The 17461-nt window shown below is 36.1% G+C and overlaps 1 protein-coding gene across 1 annotated transcript; it reads right to left on the bottom strand.

The window, feature by feature from the left end:
• Positions 1-15256: 15256 nt before the first annotated feature.
• Positions 15257-17208, bottom strand: LOC133823830 (uncharacterized). Its single transcript, XM_062256678.1, has 4 exons — positions 16838-17208; positions 16527-16720; positions 15895-16403; positions 15257-15715 (listed from the first exon to the last, which is right to left on the bottom strand). The coding sequence occupies exons 1-4, from the start codon at positions 17206-17208 to the stop codon at positions 15257-15259; spliced, it is 1533 nt and encodes a 510-aa protein (XP_062112662.1).
• Positions 17209-17461: the final 253 nt, after the last annotated feature.

Here is a 17461-nt window from a genome sequence, read left to right on the forward strand (position 1 = left end):
TCATGCGTTCCAGTGTAGACTTATACAGGATATTGACTGAACTTCCTGTATCGACCAGCACTCTCTTTACCATCATGTTGGCCATCTGGATGTCCACGACCAGCGGATCAGAATGTGGGAAACGAACATGTTGGGCATCGCTGTCAAAGAAGGTTATTTCACCTTCCTCTGACCGAGCCTTTTTTGGTGCACGGTCCTCCACAGTCATCATCTCGATGTCCTGGTCATGGCGCAGAGTCCGAGCATATCGTTCCCTGGCCTTTCTGCCATTTCCCACAAGGTGTGGGCCTCCACAGATGGTTAAGAGTGTGCCAGTCACGGGGGCAGGCTCTAAGGGTGGCGAGCGTTGCCGCGTGGGCGCCTGCTCGTTGCTACCCGGAGCTTCTCGTTGGGAATTTCCCGAGGCCCGTACGTATCTTCTCAAGTGTCCTTGTCTAATAAGGAACTCGATTTCGTCTTTCAACTGGTTGCATTCATTGGTGTCATGTCCGTAGTCGTTATGATAACGACAGAACTTGGTAGTGTCTGTCTTCGAAATATCCTTTCGAATGGGGCCAGGTTTTTTGTAAGGCATACTAGAACTTGTGGCTTGATAAACCTCTCCCCGAGACTCAACGAGGGCAGTGTAGTTAGTGAACCGAGGTTCATAACGACTACCCTTGGCTCGTTTATTGTCGGAGGTGGAAGGCTCGTTATACGACCGTTTTCCACCATTCTTGCCATTGCCGTTCCCGTTGCCTTTGTCGTTTCCATTAGGTTTGGAACCATTGGCGGCTTTGGCGGGTTCGGAAGCCTTCTTATCCTTGCTTGAGGGTTTTCCATCGTCAGCAATGGCTTCTTCGAGCTTGATGTAGCGATCAGCCCGGTCCAAAAATTCCTGGGTAGTTCTCACTCCTTCCTTTCGGAGACTTTCCAGAGGGGAGAACGACGTTTAACCCCTGCCGTTATGGACATCATTTTGCCTTCGTCCCCCACCATTTTCGCTCCAACTGCCGCTCGCATAAAGTGCTGGATGTAGTCCTTCACTGATTCTCCATCCTGCTTGCGAATTTCAACCAGCTGGTTTGCTTCGGTCGGATGCACACGACCTGCATAGAACTGTCCGTAAAACTCCCTTACGAACATTTCCCAAGAAACTATGCTTGCGGGAGGGAACTTAAAAAACCATTCCTGCGCGGCTTCAGAAAGTGTTGCAGGGAAGATCCTGCACCGAGCGTTTTTGTACACTTTTTGAATGTCCATTTGTATCTCAAATTTATTGACATGAGATACTGGGTCTCCGTACCCGTCAAAATTTGGAAGTGTAGGCATTTTGAACTTGCTTGGAGTTTCTGCATTAGCTATCCTCTGTACAAAAGGAGTGCCTTTCCTCCTATCGTGGTTGATATACGACGTCCTTCCCCCGACCAGCTGCTGCACTGCTTGGTTGAGGGCATCTATTTGGGCCTGTACAGCGGCAGGAATCGCTGTGGCCTCTATTGCTGGGGGGATGTTCTCGTCATGCCGCTCGTGGCGATCGTTGAGTACGTCACGCAAATCTTCGTCTCTTCTCCGCTGCTTGCTACCCCCGAGCCGGTTGAAGACATTATTTTGCTTGGGCTGCCCCCCGGCGTCCCGTCTATTGGGCTGGTCATCTTGAGGTACCTGGCTTCTGCCTTTACCTCTTTCTTCATTCCTTCGGCCATCGTTTCCCTTGCCTGAGTTGGCCTCATTATATCCATGGCCATCTTTGAACCTTGATTGGCTATGGTGAGATTGACTGTTCCCTCGATTTCCGTCCCTGGCTGAAACGTCCCGAACGTTAGAGGGCGGCTTGCGCTGGTCGTGGCGTCCCCGTGCATTATCATGCCGTGGGGAACCCCGGACCGCAGAGCCTAACTCTGAGTCCCTCCTGTTACCAGGGGGATACTGACCTCTGTTTGGCAGGTTTGGCTCATCGCCCCTACGGCGTCTAAGACTACGAGGCTGATGCTCGGCCCTATTCTGCCTCTGTTGTGGGGGATTGCCGCGACCAGCTTGGGATGGTGGCTACACCTCAGGGGCCAGCGGGACATCGTCATGGGGCACCTGAGGCTGCTCGGGCCTTTGCGGACTCGAAGGCTGGATCGGTGGGCTGGGATTAGGACCCCTCTGAGGTGGCCCATTGACAGGTTGGTCAGGCTGCGAAACAGGTGCGGCCTGATTCCTTGCCAGTTGCAAGGCTGCCTCAAGGGCTGCCATGGCTTCGCTCTGGCGGGGGTCCATCTCCGCCTTCCTTTCGCTTAATTCCGCGCGCTACCGTTTAATCTCCTGCTGATGCTGCGCCACAACTTCGACAGCAGTCTCTTGACTGGCTTTCAGACTAGCCAGCTCCTCCTGCAACGCCCCCAGGGTACTCTTCAGCGTTGCATCATCCATCTCTTCCTCCTCAAAGTCCAGATGTGGCTCATCCTCCGCCATGCTCGCAGGGGGAGGAGGAGGTGGGTTTGATGGCGCAGCAGCGGCCGCCTGTCCAGCTTTCCTTCCAGTTTTCGCCATTAGTTTTCTCAGCAATGATAAATCAAGCTCTCAATGAAAGCACCAAAATGTTGACCCAGATTTTGTTCAACTGACACGGAGTCGGAATATGCTTGATGTGAATGAATATGTTGACAAGAATCAAATGACGAAAAGTAATAAGAACACGATATTTTATAGTGGTTCGGCCCCAGGATTTGGTTATGACCTACGTCCCCTTAGACTGTTATTGATATAAGAATCAAAGGAGTGATCAAAGAACAAGGGTTCAATGAGTTTCACTAACCTCTGAAGAACAATACAATATTCCAAGGAGAATTACTCTAATCTCAAATATTTCCAAAGCCCCAAAAAAGTCCCCTCCCTTGAGCTATCTTTTGCTATTTATAGGCTCAAGGGGGATTACATAAGATCGTTACAGATATTCTCTCCTGAATAATCGGATACTCAGGAGATTGTGTGAGTTAAATTCGGGATTTACAAAGATCTTCACAGTAATGTTACTTTGCATGCAGAACCATCGGCCAGACTGGTCGCAGGTAAGACTGGGCTGCTTATTGCTTCTAATGTGTCCTCTGGTCGATACCCTAACAAAGCTCTTCCAGGTGTTAGCCACGTGTCCAGGGATCACTTGCCACGTCATCAATGCCAATTTTTTGGACAACAGATGTCAAATAATTTTTTTTTATATAAAAATTAATTTTGGATAACCCAAGTCATACGCGCCATACAATATTGGGTTAATTTGTTTTGTGGCATCATAAGTGCGTACTTAAATACAAAATAATAATAATAAAAAGATTGTTATATCCCAAATTTCGAGATGGAATAAATTATCTCCAAATGTAGGTTCCAGGAGATAAATGTATATATTGTCAAATATGTATATGTTATCAATGATGAGTTTGACTCGAAATAGGGAGTTAGCTCGAAATGTTTGAACCGTGATCGGAGGTTGACCTCGAAAGATCAGAAGATGATGACTCAAACGATAATGTAGGTGTCAGCTCAAAGATTATGGTGTAGGCTCGAAAGTGGATATTCAAAAGATACGTAGTTATGTTTAAATAATTAAAGCCTACATTTATGAATTTGGTTATGTATTTGTTTAGTCAACTCGAGTCCTAAGGGATTTCATATATTTCAAATTCAAAATGTATATATATATAGATATAGTTATAACGTTCCTAAAAATGTGGGAAATAATATGTACTCAAATTCTGTGAAATCGCTTTCAAAGCTTTGACACAGATATATATTAATAATACTGATTCGTGAACTAAGTAAATTTAACTATCGAACTACGTAAAAAATCTATTATCTTATTTTCTTCTTAATTTATTTATCAAAGCTTAATTGCTCTTGTTTTTTTAGTTGATGGAAAACATCGTCAACACATACCAAAGATAAATATTTAGTTGCAATCGTGAATACTCAATGTTAGCTTAACCACTAAACACTAACGTGGTACTATTTGATTAATTTAATAACTGAGATATATTTACAGCAAAAATATGCAAGTTGTGCTAAAAATTGCACATAGGTAACTAAGTTCTTTTTTTAAAAAACAAAAAACAAAAATACCTCATATCAACAAAAATCTATCACTGACAACTTTTCTTTTGATGTAACTTTGGACTTTCCTCCAGATGGAGACTTCTATGTTTTCCTTCGTCACTGTGTTTTGTTGTTGAATAAACGCGATATAGAGAAGTTCCTAGTATTACTTTGGAGGATTTAGTATCGAAGAAATAAGAGTATCCACCACAATCAGGTTCTCAATGATGAAGGCATCGTGGGTTGGTCCCTTGATTTTGACCAGCGGTATTTTGAACTAATGGGCCGCCTGTGCGTGTCGTTAAGTTGGGCAGGGGGCCAAATTCAATCCCGGCGGCTATTCCTTGGCGGCCTCCAATGATGGGCAAAGTCAAACTTAACTGCGATGCCAACCTTGACGTGGTGGGTATGAAAATCGGGTGTGGTGCTGTTGTCCATGACTCTAGTGGTTTTTCCCTTGCGTCTACTGTTGTTCCTTTCTCTTCCTCGATGGCTGCCCCTGTTGTTGAAGCAATGGTAGTCCTACAGGGGCTTCTTCTTTGTTCTCGGCTGGGTTACCATCATGTGGAGGTTGAAACAGACTGCAAGAGAGTTTGTCAAGCTCTCTCAAGTAAAACACCTTTGGTTGCAGAATTTGGTAATGTTATTTTGGATTGTCTTTCTCTTTGTAATAGCATCGATGTTATTAGCTTTTCCCATTGTAATAGGACTGCCAATTCTTTAGCTCATAATTTGGCAAAGCTTGCTCTAACTTTAGATGATGCTATGATTTGGTGGCCTGGAATTCCGTATTGTACTTGAGCTGGTGCTCTTCCTTCTTGGCAGTTGCCTTGTTAATGAGAAATCATTTCTTTCCAAAAAAAAACATTTAGCTACAGCTGGAGGTTCCTGTCATTAGCTTTGCCATTAAACATTGACCAACAACATACGATTGGTTGGAATAATTGAATAACATTTATTATTTAAAAAAAATTAAAATTATTTTTTTAATAAAAAATATTCAATCAAATTTTAAAGTTAATGTTAAGTACTTTTGTCCTATAATTTTTTTTTTAAATTTGAGCAAAACTTAAGTACTTTCGCATTAAATATTTCTTAAATTTTTTTATGATAGATTTTGTTATTAGTTTTGATTTTGTTGTTTTTACTTACTCCTATATTTTTATGTATGAAATCATAAAAATGCTAGATTTAATTTTTATTTTAAGCTGTAAGGAAAGGCACCACGCGATTTTTGGCTCTATTATTCTAAATTGTTTTTGTATCTAAGAATAAAAACAAAATCATTCACCGATCAGCTATATACGATTCTAGCTTATGTGCAGATATGATTTGAAATTCAAAGGGTGTCTCTAAACTCTATAAATAGGAGCCTATAGCTCACTTGTAAGACACAACATTTCTATCCATTAGAGCACTTGGCTAGAAACACCTTGAGGCTTGATAATTCCAGAAAGCTTTTCCAATATCTGTGAGAGATCCCTTGGTGCTTGAGTTAGGGGAAAATAAGCTTTTGGACAAAGGTTTCAAACCTTGTTCAAGTTGGTGATCCACAACACTGTTCACTTTGGTAGTGTGAGTGAGAGTTGCTTCTATTTAGTTTGTTTGCTCTTTCTTTCTATTCTATTTCTCTTCATCTTCATATTTTTCTCTTTTGTTTATTTGTATTTATTGTTTTGAGTTGTAATCTTCTTTTCTTTATTTCAAACATTTTACTTTACTTGTAACATTTTGCTTTGAGTTTTAATTCACCATTCTATTCTTCTTCTCTTCTTCTTGTTCTTTAGTTTATTTGTATTTTCAGTTATAGAGTTGTAATCTTATTCAATCAATCATTATTTATTTGTAATATATTGCATAGAGTTGTAATATTATTATCAATTTCCATTAAGGCAAAACAATTTTTCATAACATTCAAAATCTTATCCCTTTTTTGTTTCAATGGAAGGGGAGACAATCAAGATCATGTACCAAGACCTAGTGAGATTGGATAGGTTTGATGGATCCAATTTTACTAGGTGGCAAGACAAGGTGAGGTTTCTTTTAACCACTCTTAAAATCACCTACATCCTTGAGTCATCCTTGGCACCTCTAGCCGAGCCATCCGGCAAAGACACTCCCGAGGAGGTGGAGAAGAGAAGGAAGAGGGAGGAGGACAACCTTCTTTGTAGGGGTCATATCCTCAACGCCCTATCCGATAGACTCTATGATCTCTACACTGAGACCAAATCGGCCAAGGAGATATGGGATGCACTTGAAAAAAAGTTTAAGGCGGAAGAGGAAGGTACCAAAATTTTTTTGATATCTCAATACTTCGATTTCAAATTTTTTGGTGATAAACCTATTCTTCCTCAAATTCATGAATTGCAAATAATTGTTAACAAACTGAAAGTTTTAAAGATTGGGCTTCCCGAGGCCTTTCAAGTTGGTGCTATAGTGGCTAAATTACCACCAACTTGGAAGAGCTATAGGAAAAGAATCCTTCATAAAAATGAGGATTATTCTTTGGAGGAAATCCAAAAACATATTCGAATCGAAGAGGAATCGATATGTAGAGATAAACCTATGGAGGGGTCTAATGGAGAGACTTCCAAAGCAAATGCGGTGTCACAACCAAAACATCCCAAAAACAAAGGGAAAAAGGGTAATGAGAAACCTTTGGGTCCAAAAACCAACCCAAACAAGTTTAAGGGCGAGAAAGGTCCTTGCTTTGTGTGTGGGAAAAAGGGTCACTATGCTAGAGAGTGTAGGCATAGAAAAGACCAACAAGGACCTAGGGTGAACGCAACTCAAGAGGAAAACATAGTTGCTACCCTTAGTGAGGTGAATGCGGTCCAAGGCAAGGTGAATAGGTGATGGTATGATACATGTGCCACCGTCCATGTCACCTATGACAAATCATTGTTCAAGACCTTTGAAGAGTCAAAGGGCAACCATGAGATACAAATGGGCAATGAGGGCAAATCCAAGGTACTATTGATGTCTACTTCACCTTCGGCAAGAAAGTTACATTAGTGAATGTACTTTATGTTCCCGAAATGAGTAGAAACTTGGTAAGTGGTGATTTGCTTGGCAAGCCCGGCATTAAAGCTGTTTTTGAGACCGGTAAACGTATACTTACCAAATCAAATGTATTTTTGGGAAAGGGGTACTCTTGTGAGGGTATGGTTAAATTGTGCACCAATGATGTAACTTTCAATGTTATCAATAAAAATGCTAATTCCGCCTATATTGTTGAGTATGATTCTTTATTTTTGTGGCATCTTAGACTATCGCATATAGGTTTTTCTACCATGAAAAGAGTAGTAAAATGTGGTATGATTGCATGCAATATTAAAAACTATGGTAAATGTGAAACATGTGTTAAGGCAAAAATGATTAAGAAACCATTTCCTAATGTAGAATGATCATCTAATTTACTAGATTTAATCCATAGTGATCTTTGTGAATTAAATGGTGTTTTAACTAGAGGTGGTAAAATGTATTTTCTTACTTTTATAGATGATATACCTATGTGTTTCTTTTAAAGCATAAAGATGAAACTTTTGATGCTTTTAAATTATATAAATTAGAAGTTGATAACTCTATAAAATAGAGTTATTTTACCACTTTTTATATGCTAATTGTTGCTTAATTCTTGAGTTTTTAATTGATTTATTAATTTTTTAAGTAATTTTGAATTTATTAGGTTTATTTTAATTTTATAGATTTTTATGTATTTTTATTGTTATATTATTGTAAAATGTTATGGCTTAATTATTTAAAATTAATATTGTTAAGTTAGGAGTAAAAAGATGCAATTTTGAGCTTAAATGTTTAAGTAAATTAAATTTTAATTAATATTTTCATTGAACTTTTGTTTATATTTCATTATTGAAAATATTTAGTTTTAATTTAATTTATGTTTGTTTTATAGGGAATTTTTTGTATGTTATTTGCTCTTGAAAAGCAAGAAGAATGGTGAAAAAAATGGCATTTCTGTAAAGGGAAAGCAAGGAAAGTGACATTTTTCTCCAGGCCCAAGCCAGGCCCACGCCTGCCACTTCAGCCCACCACCTCCAGGCCCGGCCCCCTACACCAGCCATTTCCTTCAGCTGGGCCCGTGCCTCTCACAACCTCCCAGGCCCAACCGCCTAATGCAACCAATTGCTCCACGCCAGCTCCCTTCCACCTGCCAAGGCCTGTTTTCCTTCAGCACATCACCACACGCCCCGCCTGCCTCTCCAAGCTGCCCCTTCCTTCGGCTCTCATCTCCAGCATTCCGGCCCAATCACACAGCCCACAACAGCTGCCAGCCAGCAGCCCCATTTCGGCCAAAGCTTCTTCCAGCCGCCTGGCTCTTCAACACAAAGCAGCCCCAAGCCCATTTCAGCCCAACCAGGCCCAACACCAAGTCAACCAAGCTGCCAACACAGCCACCAAAATGCCAAAAATCATATTTTTCCTTCCCAATATTTTTCACTCAAATATCAATTCACTCTTCCCTATTTTTCTTACCTAAATAAACATTCCTAATTCATTTTTTTACCCTAGCTTTTCACTAATATTTTACCCAACCAAACATTTCATCTTTCCAATACTCTTACACTTACTCTATTTATCCTACCACTTCCCAACACAATTAAATTAATCAATTTATTTATTTTAATTTGATTAATTTAATCTCCATATTTTTCCTATAAATAGAGTCTTGTAAGACCATTTGGGGAGCTCTTCTTCATCTTTTCAACATCTTCTACACATATTTTTCTCTCTTCTTTTCACTATTTTATCTCTACCATTTTCATCTTTTGAAGAGCATGTCAAGTATGTTATTTTGTAATTTTTATTTCAATCTAGTTATGAGCTTCTAATCTTTTTCAAAGGTTATTAAGATGATGATGAAGCAGAATGTAACTAGATAGTATTTTTTTTTTGTATGTTGATTTCCCATTTGTACAACATTGTTTATGGATTTTTCTATCAAAGATATGCATTTTTCATCTAGTGTTGATTGTTAAAGCATATTACACTTAGTTCTTCATTATGCAAAAATATGATATTCTTTGTTTAAATGTTTTTCATTAAATTGTTCACATCTAATTCTTAGAGCATAAGTATCATATTTTGCCTAAACATATTCTCTTTGATTTTTTGTAGTTTCATTAGGTTGTAACACAACTAATGCTTAGAAATTATATCTTATATAAGTGAAGAAAAATCCTACATTTTTGAAAGAGTAACTTGTGCTTGAATAGAAAATATATTTTGAAAAAATATATAGTGTGATTTATTTCAACTATATCAAAACTTGGGAATCAATATACTTATAAATACTATTGAACTTGCATTTTGTGGATTCTAACATCTTAATAATCTTATTTTACATATCTCATTTGAAAACCATTTTTATCATTAATATTTTTATTACTTATCTTTTATTTTTCTAAAACAAAATCTCATCAAATATTTGGAACTAGGTTAGAATATTCTTGCTTTGTAAGTACGAGGTCAAACCCATGGGAGTTGACTAACATCAAAAGAAACTATTTCAAACAAAGCAAGAATATTCTAACCTTTGAAACTATTGCTTTGTTTGAAATAGTTTCTTTTGATGTTAGTCAACTCCCATGGGTTTGAAATAGTTTCTAATGACAAGTAATGATTATCTTTATTATTAGTAAATAGAAGTTACTTTGCAGTAGGTTTTGGTTTTGTATTTTACCTCTACTATGTAGAAGTTAATCATTTTTTCGGCTATATTATATTTGTTCCTCAATCATTTATCTAAACTTTTTAATTCTTGATGGCATTTTGTGTTTTTTGTTTGTGTAGAAATGGTTCAAAAGGGAGGTGATGCTGGCTCTTCTAAGCCCTATGATCATGGCGGACCCTCATTAAAATTGCGACGTTCTCCTCGAAGTCCTGGGGGAGGATTGAAGCCCTGTGGTCCTGTGATTATCGATGAGACAAACAATCAGGTATTTTAGTTTTCTTATTTTCTTGGTTCAATTTTGTATTTTTTCTTAGTTGGGTGTTTAGTCATTTTATAGTGAACAAATTTTTATATGCCCAGTAACCGGTTTCTATCTTTTTTTTTTTTGTTTATTGTGATTTATTTATATTTATTTCTGTTATAGGTAATTGGTTAGATTGAGGTTATTGATATTTTAATTATGTTGTTTAAATTTTAAGGTAACCGGTTTCTTTGATACATATTTTGTTCCTTTTTTATAGTGTATGTTTTTTAATGATTCTAAGTGATCATTTATTTGTGATTCTGTACTATTCTTGTTTCTATATTTGATATGTTTTTGGTTTGTATAGGTTGTATGCTTTTTTCATTTGTTGTGTAATTTTATAGGTAACTGGTTACTTGTAGGATGTAACTAGTTACCCTTCAAGTGTATTCATTTTTAATTGTTGTTTAATGTTTAAGGTAACTGGTTACTTGTAGGATGTATATTGTTGTTTAATGTTTAAGGTAACTAGTTACTTGTAGGATTCCTGTTTTCATTTTGATTTTTTTTTAAATTGTATATGTTGTAATGTAACTAGTTACGTTTTAAAGTAACTTGTTTCCTTAGATGTGTATTGTTTTTTTAATGTTGTAGTAATTATTTATTTTAATTTTCATTTTTGTGGTATTTGTGTTATAGTTTATTCAGGCTATGCATTATATGATCAAACCAGAGTTTCGGTTTGGAAGTAAGGTTCAACAATGGAATAAACAAGAAGTTATAGCTGATTTGAAAAAAGTCTACACCGAGAAGCAGAAAGCTATGTTTAGAAGGACTCCTTTTGGTCATTTTTTGGATTTTCCAAGTACTGCATGGCAAGCACAGCTTGTACATAGTGTTTTGATGAGGGATTTGAGTTTTGGTTTAAGCTTGGTGATAAGGTAGTGAGGTCTTCTATTAGTGAGTTTGGATTAATTACTGGGCTAGACTGTGCTGGTAGTGTTGATTTAAGTATGTTTCCTGATGGTAAAAAAGGTCTTAGGACATAATTTTTCCCTGGTGTTAAAGCAAATGACAAAGTTAGCAAAAATGAAGTTAGTAGCCTTTTTAATTCAGACAATTTTAATGCTATGGGGATGAGCTTGTTGTGAAGTTGGGTATTGTCCACTTTTTGGCTAGTTTTTTGTTTGGGACCCAGAATGAGACAAGGGTAGACAATAAGTTTTTTGGTATGGTTGATTGTGAGCTTTCCTTGTTGAAAAAGTTTGCGCAAACTTTTGTGGCAAAGAACTAGGTGTTCTATGCGCTCTGCTTTAAAGGAGAGGAATGCTCTTTATATGAAGATTCCTAGAAAAGCAGATGAGTCTCTTGATAATTGAAGTTACAAGTGTTTTGGTTTTCCTCTTGCATTCCTTATATGGATTTATGAGACCCTTCCAAGTTGTTCATTGTTTTTATGTCGGAGGATTGGTTCTTCATTTCCAAGGATATTGAATTGGCATAGCAAGGATAGTGTGAGTTATCAAGAAGTTCTTGAGAAAGTTTTTATAGATGAGAAGGTAGTTTTTTTCCTCTCTTTGTTTTGTGTTTTATTTTTATATCTGTTATATTTGTAAGTAACTGGTTACTTCTCATTTTTATAACTTTTTTGTGCTATTCATGTTATTTTTATTTGATTCAATTTTTTTAAATTTAATGCAGTTTGATGTCAATATTTTCGTTCCTAATGCGGAAGAAAAGAAATTGGGTATATTGAAAAATTTATCATTTGAAAGTGTATTCTGTCCAACACCACCACCTATAGGTGATGACATTCCCCTATCGGAGATGCCTTTGTTGAGGCCTGGACTCTTTCTTCCAAAGAAGCGTTTGGAGGTTTGTTTTTTTTTTCCTTTTTTATTTTTTTTAAACCCTTTTTATATGTCATTATGTTTTAATTTTTTTGTTATCTTGTTAAATTGTATGTAGGATCAATATAACAAGGGGATCCAAGATCAAATAAAGGAGTTACATGTTAAGCTGACTGAAGTTCAAGCATCGCAAAAGTTGATTATTGGTGAACTTGGTTGTTTGAAGAAAAGTTTTGAAGATGATTTTGCTACAGCTATTGGTTTGCTTGTAGACATTAAGTGTCCTGTGTCTGTGAAAACTGATGGTGGAGATTTAGATTCTGAAAATTAAAAGGACTTTGACCATGTTTCTCATGTAAATAGTTTATTGCGTAATTGTCTTTTCTTATATTATTTTGTTGTATATCTTGATTAAATATTTCATTGCTTTTCTACAGGATTATGTTGATAATGTTTGTGTGTGTGTGTGGGGGGGGTACCAAGATGTTTAAGTTGGTGAAAAGTTAGGGGTCGATTTGGAGCATTATGTGAAGATTGCTTTAGATTTTGTTACTCTTGTTAAGGTATGTTGTTTTAATAACATTTTGTCTAAGGAAGTAGTTTTTTTTTTATATTTGTTATAAATTTTAATTTTTTCCTTTTTGTTTTTGCAGAGTCAATCTAATGAAGCCTCATTGCTATGCTTGACTCCTTCAACTTCTACATTTCATGTGTCAAATGAAATGTGGAAGATGATAAATGAGTCTACTGAGAGACCATCAAAAGATAGTAGTAATATGGAGGGTAAGAGCAATTGGTCAATTGTTGTCTATGATTCTTCAAGGTTGTCTGATCCTGTGGCTATTTTTCCTAAGAAAAGAGAGGCGAAGCCAAGTGCTGTCGTCAAGTCTCCTTTCATGACAAAGTTTGGTTCTTCTGAAGATGAAGGTAAACATAAAAGAAAGAAGACTGTATTGGATAATATATGTCCTTTTTCTAATGATCTTGGTCAGAATCACACTAAAGAACAAGCTTCTGAGTTTCATAGTTGGATTGAAACTAAAGTGAAGCACAATAACAAGTATGTACAATTTTTTTTTTTTTTTAGTGTGAAATTGTTTGTTTTATTTTCTAAATACTGTTTGATTTTTTTTGTTTTGTAGGTATAAGAAATATGATGATAACAAGGTTGAGCCATCGATCGATTTCACTTTCATTTTTATTGACGAGAAGACTTGGTTCTACCGTTTGTATCATCCTGGGCAGTTTGTTGATTCATCGGTGAGTTTCTTTTCTTTTTATGTTATGTTTCTCATTTAAAAAAAAAAATTATTTTGATGTGCTTGAATTCTATATTTGTGTGTTTTGATGGGGGTAACTAGTTCCCTTAGTCTTTTTTTGTGTTTCCATGATGTGTAATTGGTTACCTAAATGTATAATCTAGTAGTTTAGCTGGGGTAACTAGTTACCACTGTCATCTTTTTGTGTTGCAATGCTTTGTGTAACTGGTTACCCAAATGTATAATTTTGATGTTTAGCTGATGGTAACTTGTTACCCAAACTTTTTATTTTTTGTTGTGCAGCTGATTGGAACTGGTTACCCTATGTTTTTTTATTATGTTTTGTTGTAAGTGGTAACAGGTTTCTACATAGTGGTCTTATAAGCATTTATTTTTTAAAATGCAGCATATTGATGTCATGATGTATTATTTGAGGAGAAAGGTTAAGTTGTCCAAAGGTTTGATGAGGAGGGTCTCTACTACTGATAGTTGTTTTGCCCAAAATATTGTTTTCATGTATGAGAAATTTGTGAAATCAGGCAGTGGTACATTGATGACAGTTGTGTTGCTTTGAAGATTATGAGGGGCAACTCATTATTTTGCAGCAGTCACTGGAATCTACTTGATCATGTACTTATGCCTGTTAATGTTAAGGATCTTGCTCATTGGCTTTTGCTACATTTTGACATAAAGAGGAGGTTGCTCATTGTTTATGATTCTATGTCGGGGGCGAGGCATGAAAATTTGAGTTTACCTTTAATTGAAGCATTTGCTGTAATGCTTCCTCTTCTATTGGAGAAAATTGATTTTTATGATCGTCGTGACATAATATTGATATTAGTCCTTATGATGTTGTTGAGACTGATGCTTTGCAATTGAGTATTGCTAGAGGCGTTCCTCAACAAGTTGAATGGTGGGTTTTTTTTTTTTAAGTTTGCTTATCCTATTTGTTTCTTTTTTTGTTTTTATGTTCTTAGTTTTTTATGTGTTTGTAATATTGCAGCGACTGTGGGATTTTTACAACGTATTTTGCCGAGCAATTAATTCTTGGAAAGGAAAATGAGATGCCAAAAGAAATTGATGCTCAGTTGCTTCGCCAAGACATTGTTGTTAGCTTGTATTTTCATGGGAAGAAGAAACAAGAAGATGGATATTTGACTAGCGATGAGTTTTCTGAAAAGCTTTTGGATAGGAAGCAGAAGAGGAGGAAGACTGTTGCATAGGTTCTCTTAAGACTACTGCATAGGTTATTTAGGAAGCTTTATGAAAGGATATTAGACTTTTTTTATTTTGTCTATACTCTAAATCAGATCATCTTTTGGAAAAGGATGTTTGACTTTTGTAAATGATTACCAATAGTTAGTTTGATACTTGTATATGTTAAATTGGTACTATTGTAAGACCTTGGTTACTTAAGGATATTATATATATCTTTTGATCTTTTCTGTGTTATTTATTTGTATATATTTACTTAGTTTTTCGAAGATATTTTAATGGTAACCAGGTACTTTGTTTGGTGTTTGTCTTATATACAAAAGTGTAGCTGGGTACTTTTGGTGCTTGATGTTTTTGCTATTTGTGATAATTTTTAGAGCAAAGTACCCAGTTTCTCTTGTTTGTTTTTTACTGTATTTCATGTTTAATAATTATATTTTATACATATTCTACTTTTAAAGCAATTGGTTACTTTTGGTGTTTGTTGATTTTGATATTTTTTTTTGTGGCAAATGTTAGATCAAAGTACATACTTTATTGTTTTTTTTTTGTTTTGTATTTCATGTTTAATAATTATATATAATAATATTCAACTTTTTTAAAGTAACTGTGTTATACAAAGCAATTGAGTTATAATAACCAGGTACCCAGTTGGGTCATCATGTTATATACAAAGTGGTAATTGGTTACCTTACCCAGAATATTATGTTTAATTTAAAAAAACATGTTTTCATGGTATTGGTTGCATAAATATTTGACAGATATCAACAAAAAACCAACAATTTATTATAAAGGGAATCTTATATGCTTTGTGTAATCATTCAATTTATTTGAATTGGTAATAGAGTTATTATAATACTCAATAACAATGTATGAATATGAAAGTCAATCATTTGATGAATGAAGCTATGATATGGTTGTTTTGCTGTAATATATCAAGCTATGACTTTTGTTTTTTCTGCTTGTTTGCCTTGTCAATTGGTGGATTCCTGCAAGTCTTCCTATTATGTCCTGGTTGGCCACATTTACCACAGGTGATTATCACTTTTGGTTCTCCTCTTGATCTTATTCTTTTCTTTCTTGGTCTTCCTGCAGGGATTGTTGCCTTTGGAGGTAGCACCACTATGTCTAAGTGTTGTGGGAGATTCCATTCATCTTTATGGGGAAAAGGATGAACATTTTCTTCATACATTGCTTTCAAAGTTTCTGTTTTGTAAAACTTTGCACAGTAATCATATACTCCCAAGTTTCTCTTTGCAATTACAGCTACTGCATGCCCACAAGGTATTTCATCTTCTTGAAACCTATTGCATGTACAAGTTCTATTGTGTATATTTACTGTGAAATTGGTTCCCTTTTCATCACGAACTTGATATTCTATTGGGTTGAAAGGCAAGACCTGAAAATAGTTTTGTGATGAATTAAAATAAAATAATAAACATTTATGTACAATTAACATTGAATGTATCCTGTTCCCACTCTGTTTAGTTTATTGTTTTGTTTTTGCTGTTACACAGGGTAACTGGTTACCATATATTGACAGAATAAAGAATAGTAAGAATAAGTTTAGTTGCATACCTCATACTTCATTTTTGAAACAATGTCATGTCTCAATTCATTTTCTGTTGCTGTAGACACTTTTGTGAATGTTCCATTTGCATTATTTGAATTGTTCCAAACCCACTTTTGAACCAAACTTCTAAGACATTCAACCAAGATATCAATAGGGAGATTTCTTGCAGCTTTTAGTGCAGCGTTGAGCGATTCTGCGATGTTGGATGTCATCATGGTGTATCTTTTTGTTGGTGAGTATGATCTTGCCCAAGTTTCATATTTGGCTTTCTCTAAATAGGGTCTAATGCGTCTGTCAAGTCTATCAAGGCTTCTCATGTAGTGTTCACATTCAGTTTTTGTGTATGCTTTTGCTGCTGCAATGAAATTCATTTGTAGCTCTTCTCCATGGTTTCCATACTTGCTTTTCAAATTATTAAGCAAATGATACATGCAAGCTCCATGGAACGCATTTGGGTACACTATATGTACTGCATTCTCTATGCTCTTGTGTCTGTCGGAAACAATAGCCAATCCTGTGAAGGTAACCAGTTACTTTTATAAGTTACTAAACGAAATAGCATGTATTTGTGTATTGGTTTTGGGTAATCATTTACTTTTTATATGTAAACCATATGATAAAATTGAAGCTACCATACCTTCGGGTTCTCCATATGTGTCTCTCAGTTTGGAGAAGAACCAAAGCCAAGAGTTATCATTTTCTGAGTCTGCTATTCCAAAAGCCAAGACAAAAATGTTGTTGTTTGGATCTAATGTTGATGCTGAAAATAGGGTGCCGCCATGTGCATTTTTTAAGAAAGTTCCATCAACAACAATGATAGGCCTCAAGTATCTCCAACCTTTGATTGAGTTGGAGAAAGCTATGTACAGTTATTTGAATCTATCTTCATTGTCTGTGAGTAGATGTGTTACTGTTCCTGGATTTGCTTGCTTCAACATGTGAAGATACATTGGCAACTTTTGATATGAATCATCAGGGTTCCCTCTTACTAGAAGCAAAGCTTTTTCTCTTGATCTCCATGCTTTTGTGTATCCCATTGTTACTCCAAAGTCATCATTCATGATGTCATTTGGAGTATAATTTCTTTTGACTGCCTTGTACTTATTCTTTATTAATTCCCCAATTATGATGCTTTTTGCTTGCCTATGATCCTCCATAACAATTTCAACAGAGCAAGTATGATTTGGAATGCATTTTCGTACCTTGAATAAATCTTGATTTCTGTATTTAGAAGCTCTCACAAACCAGTTGCATGTGTCATCTGCGCAGGTAACCAGGTACTCTCTTGGTTTTGAACTGAAAGTTATGTAGCATTGCATGGTAGCTAAGAGCTGATTTGATTGTGTTCTTGTCCTTGTAAATCTGTCATTGCTCTATTTTGTTCACTCTGTAATCAGATATTACTATTTCAATTTCCTCCAATCTCTTTTTTCTTTTTGAATTGTCTTCATTTATAAAATCAGCTACTTCTTCATCAAGGTGAGGTATGTATGCCACATTGATTCCCTCATTTGTTGTGCTTGACATTCCTTCTTCAAGTAACATATGTTCATTGATGGAAGCTTTGTTTGC

This window comes from Humulus lupulus, chromosome 3 (assembly GCF_963169125.1).
Source record: "Humulus lupulus chromosome 3, drHumLupu1.1, whole genome shotgun sequence".
NCBI classification, from domain to species: Eukaryota; Viridiplantae; Streptophyta; class Magnoliopsida; order Rosales; family Cannabaceae; genus Humulus; species Humulus lupulus.

What these genes read in the sequence shown, in the direction of transcription:
- LOC133823830 (XM_062256678.1), bottom strand. Translation starts at nt 17,208, where the DNA reads ATGCAATGCTACATAACTTTCAGTTCAAAACCAAGAGAGTACCTGGTT. An exon ending in CACATATGGAGAACCCGAAG is followed by an intron (nt 16,404 to 16,526) that starts GTATGGTAGCTT and finishes TTACCTTCACAG; the next exon opens with GATTGGCTATTGTTTCCGAC. An exon ending in TTTCAAAAATGAAGTATGAG is followed by an intron (nt 15,716 to 15,894) that starts GTATGCAACTAA and finishes AACTATTTTCAG; the next exon opens with GTCTTGCCTTTCAACCCAAT.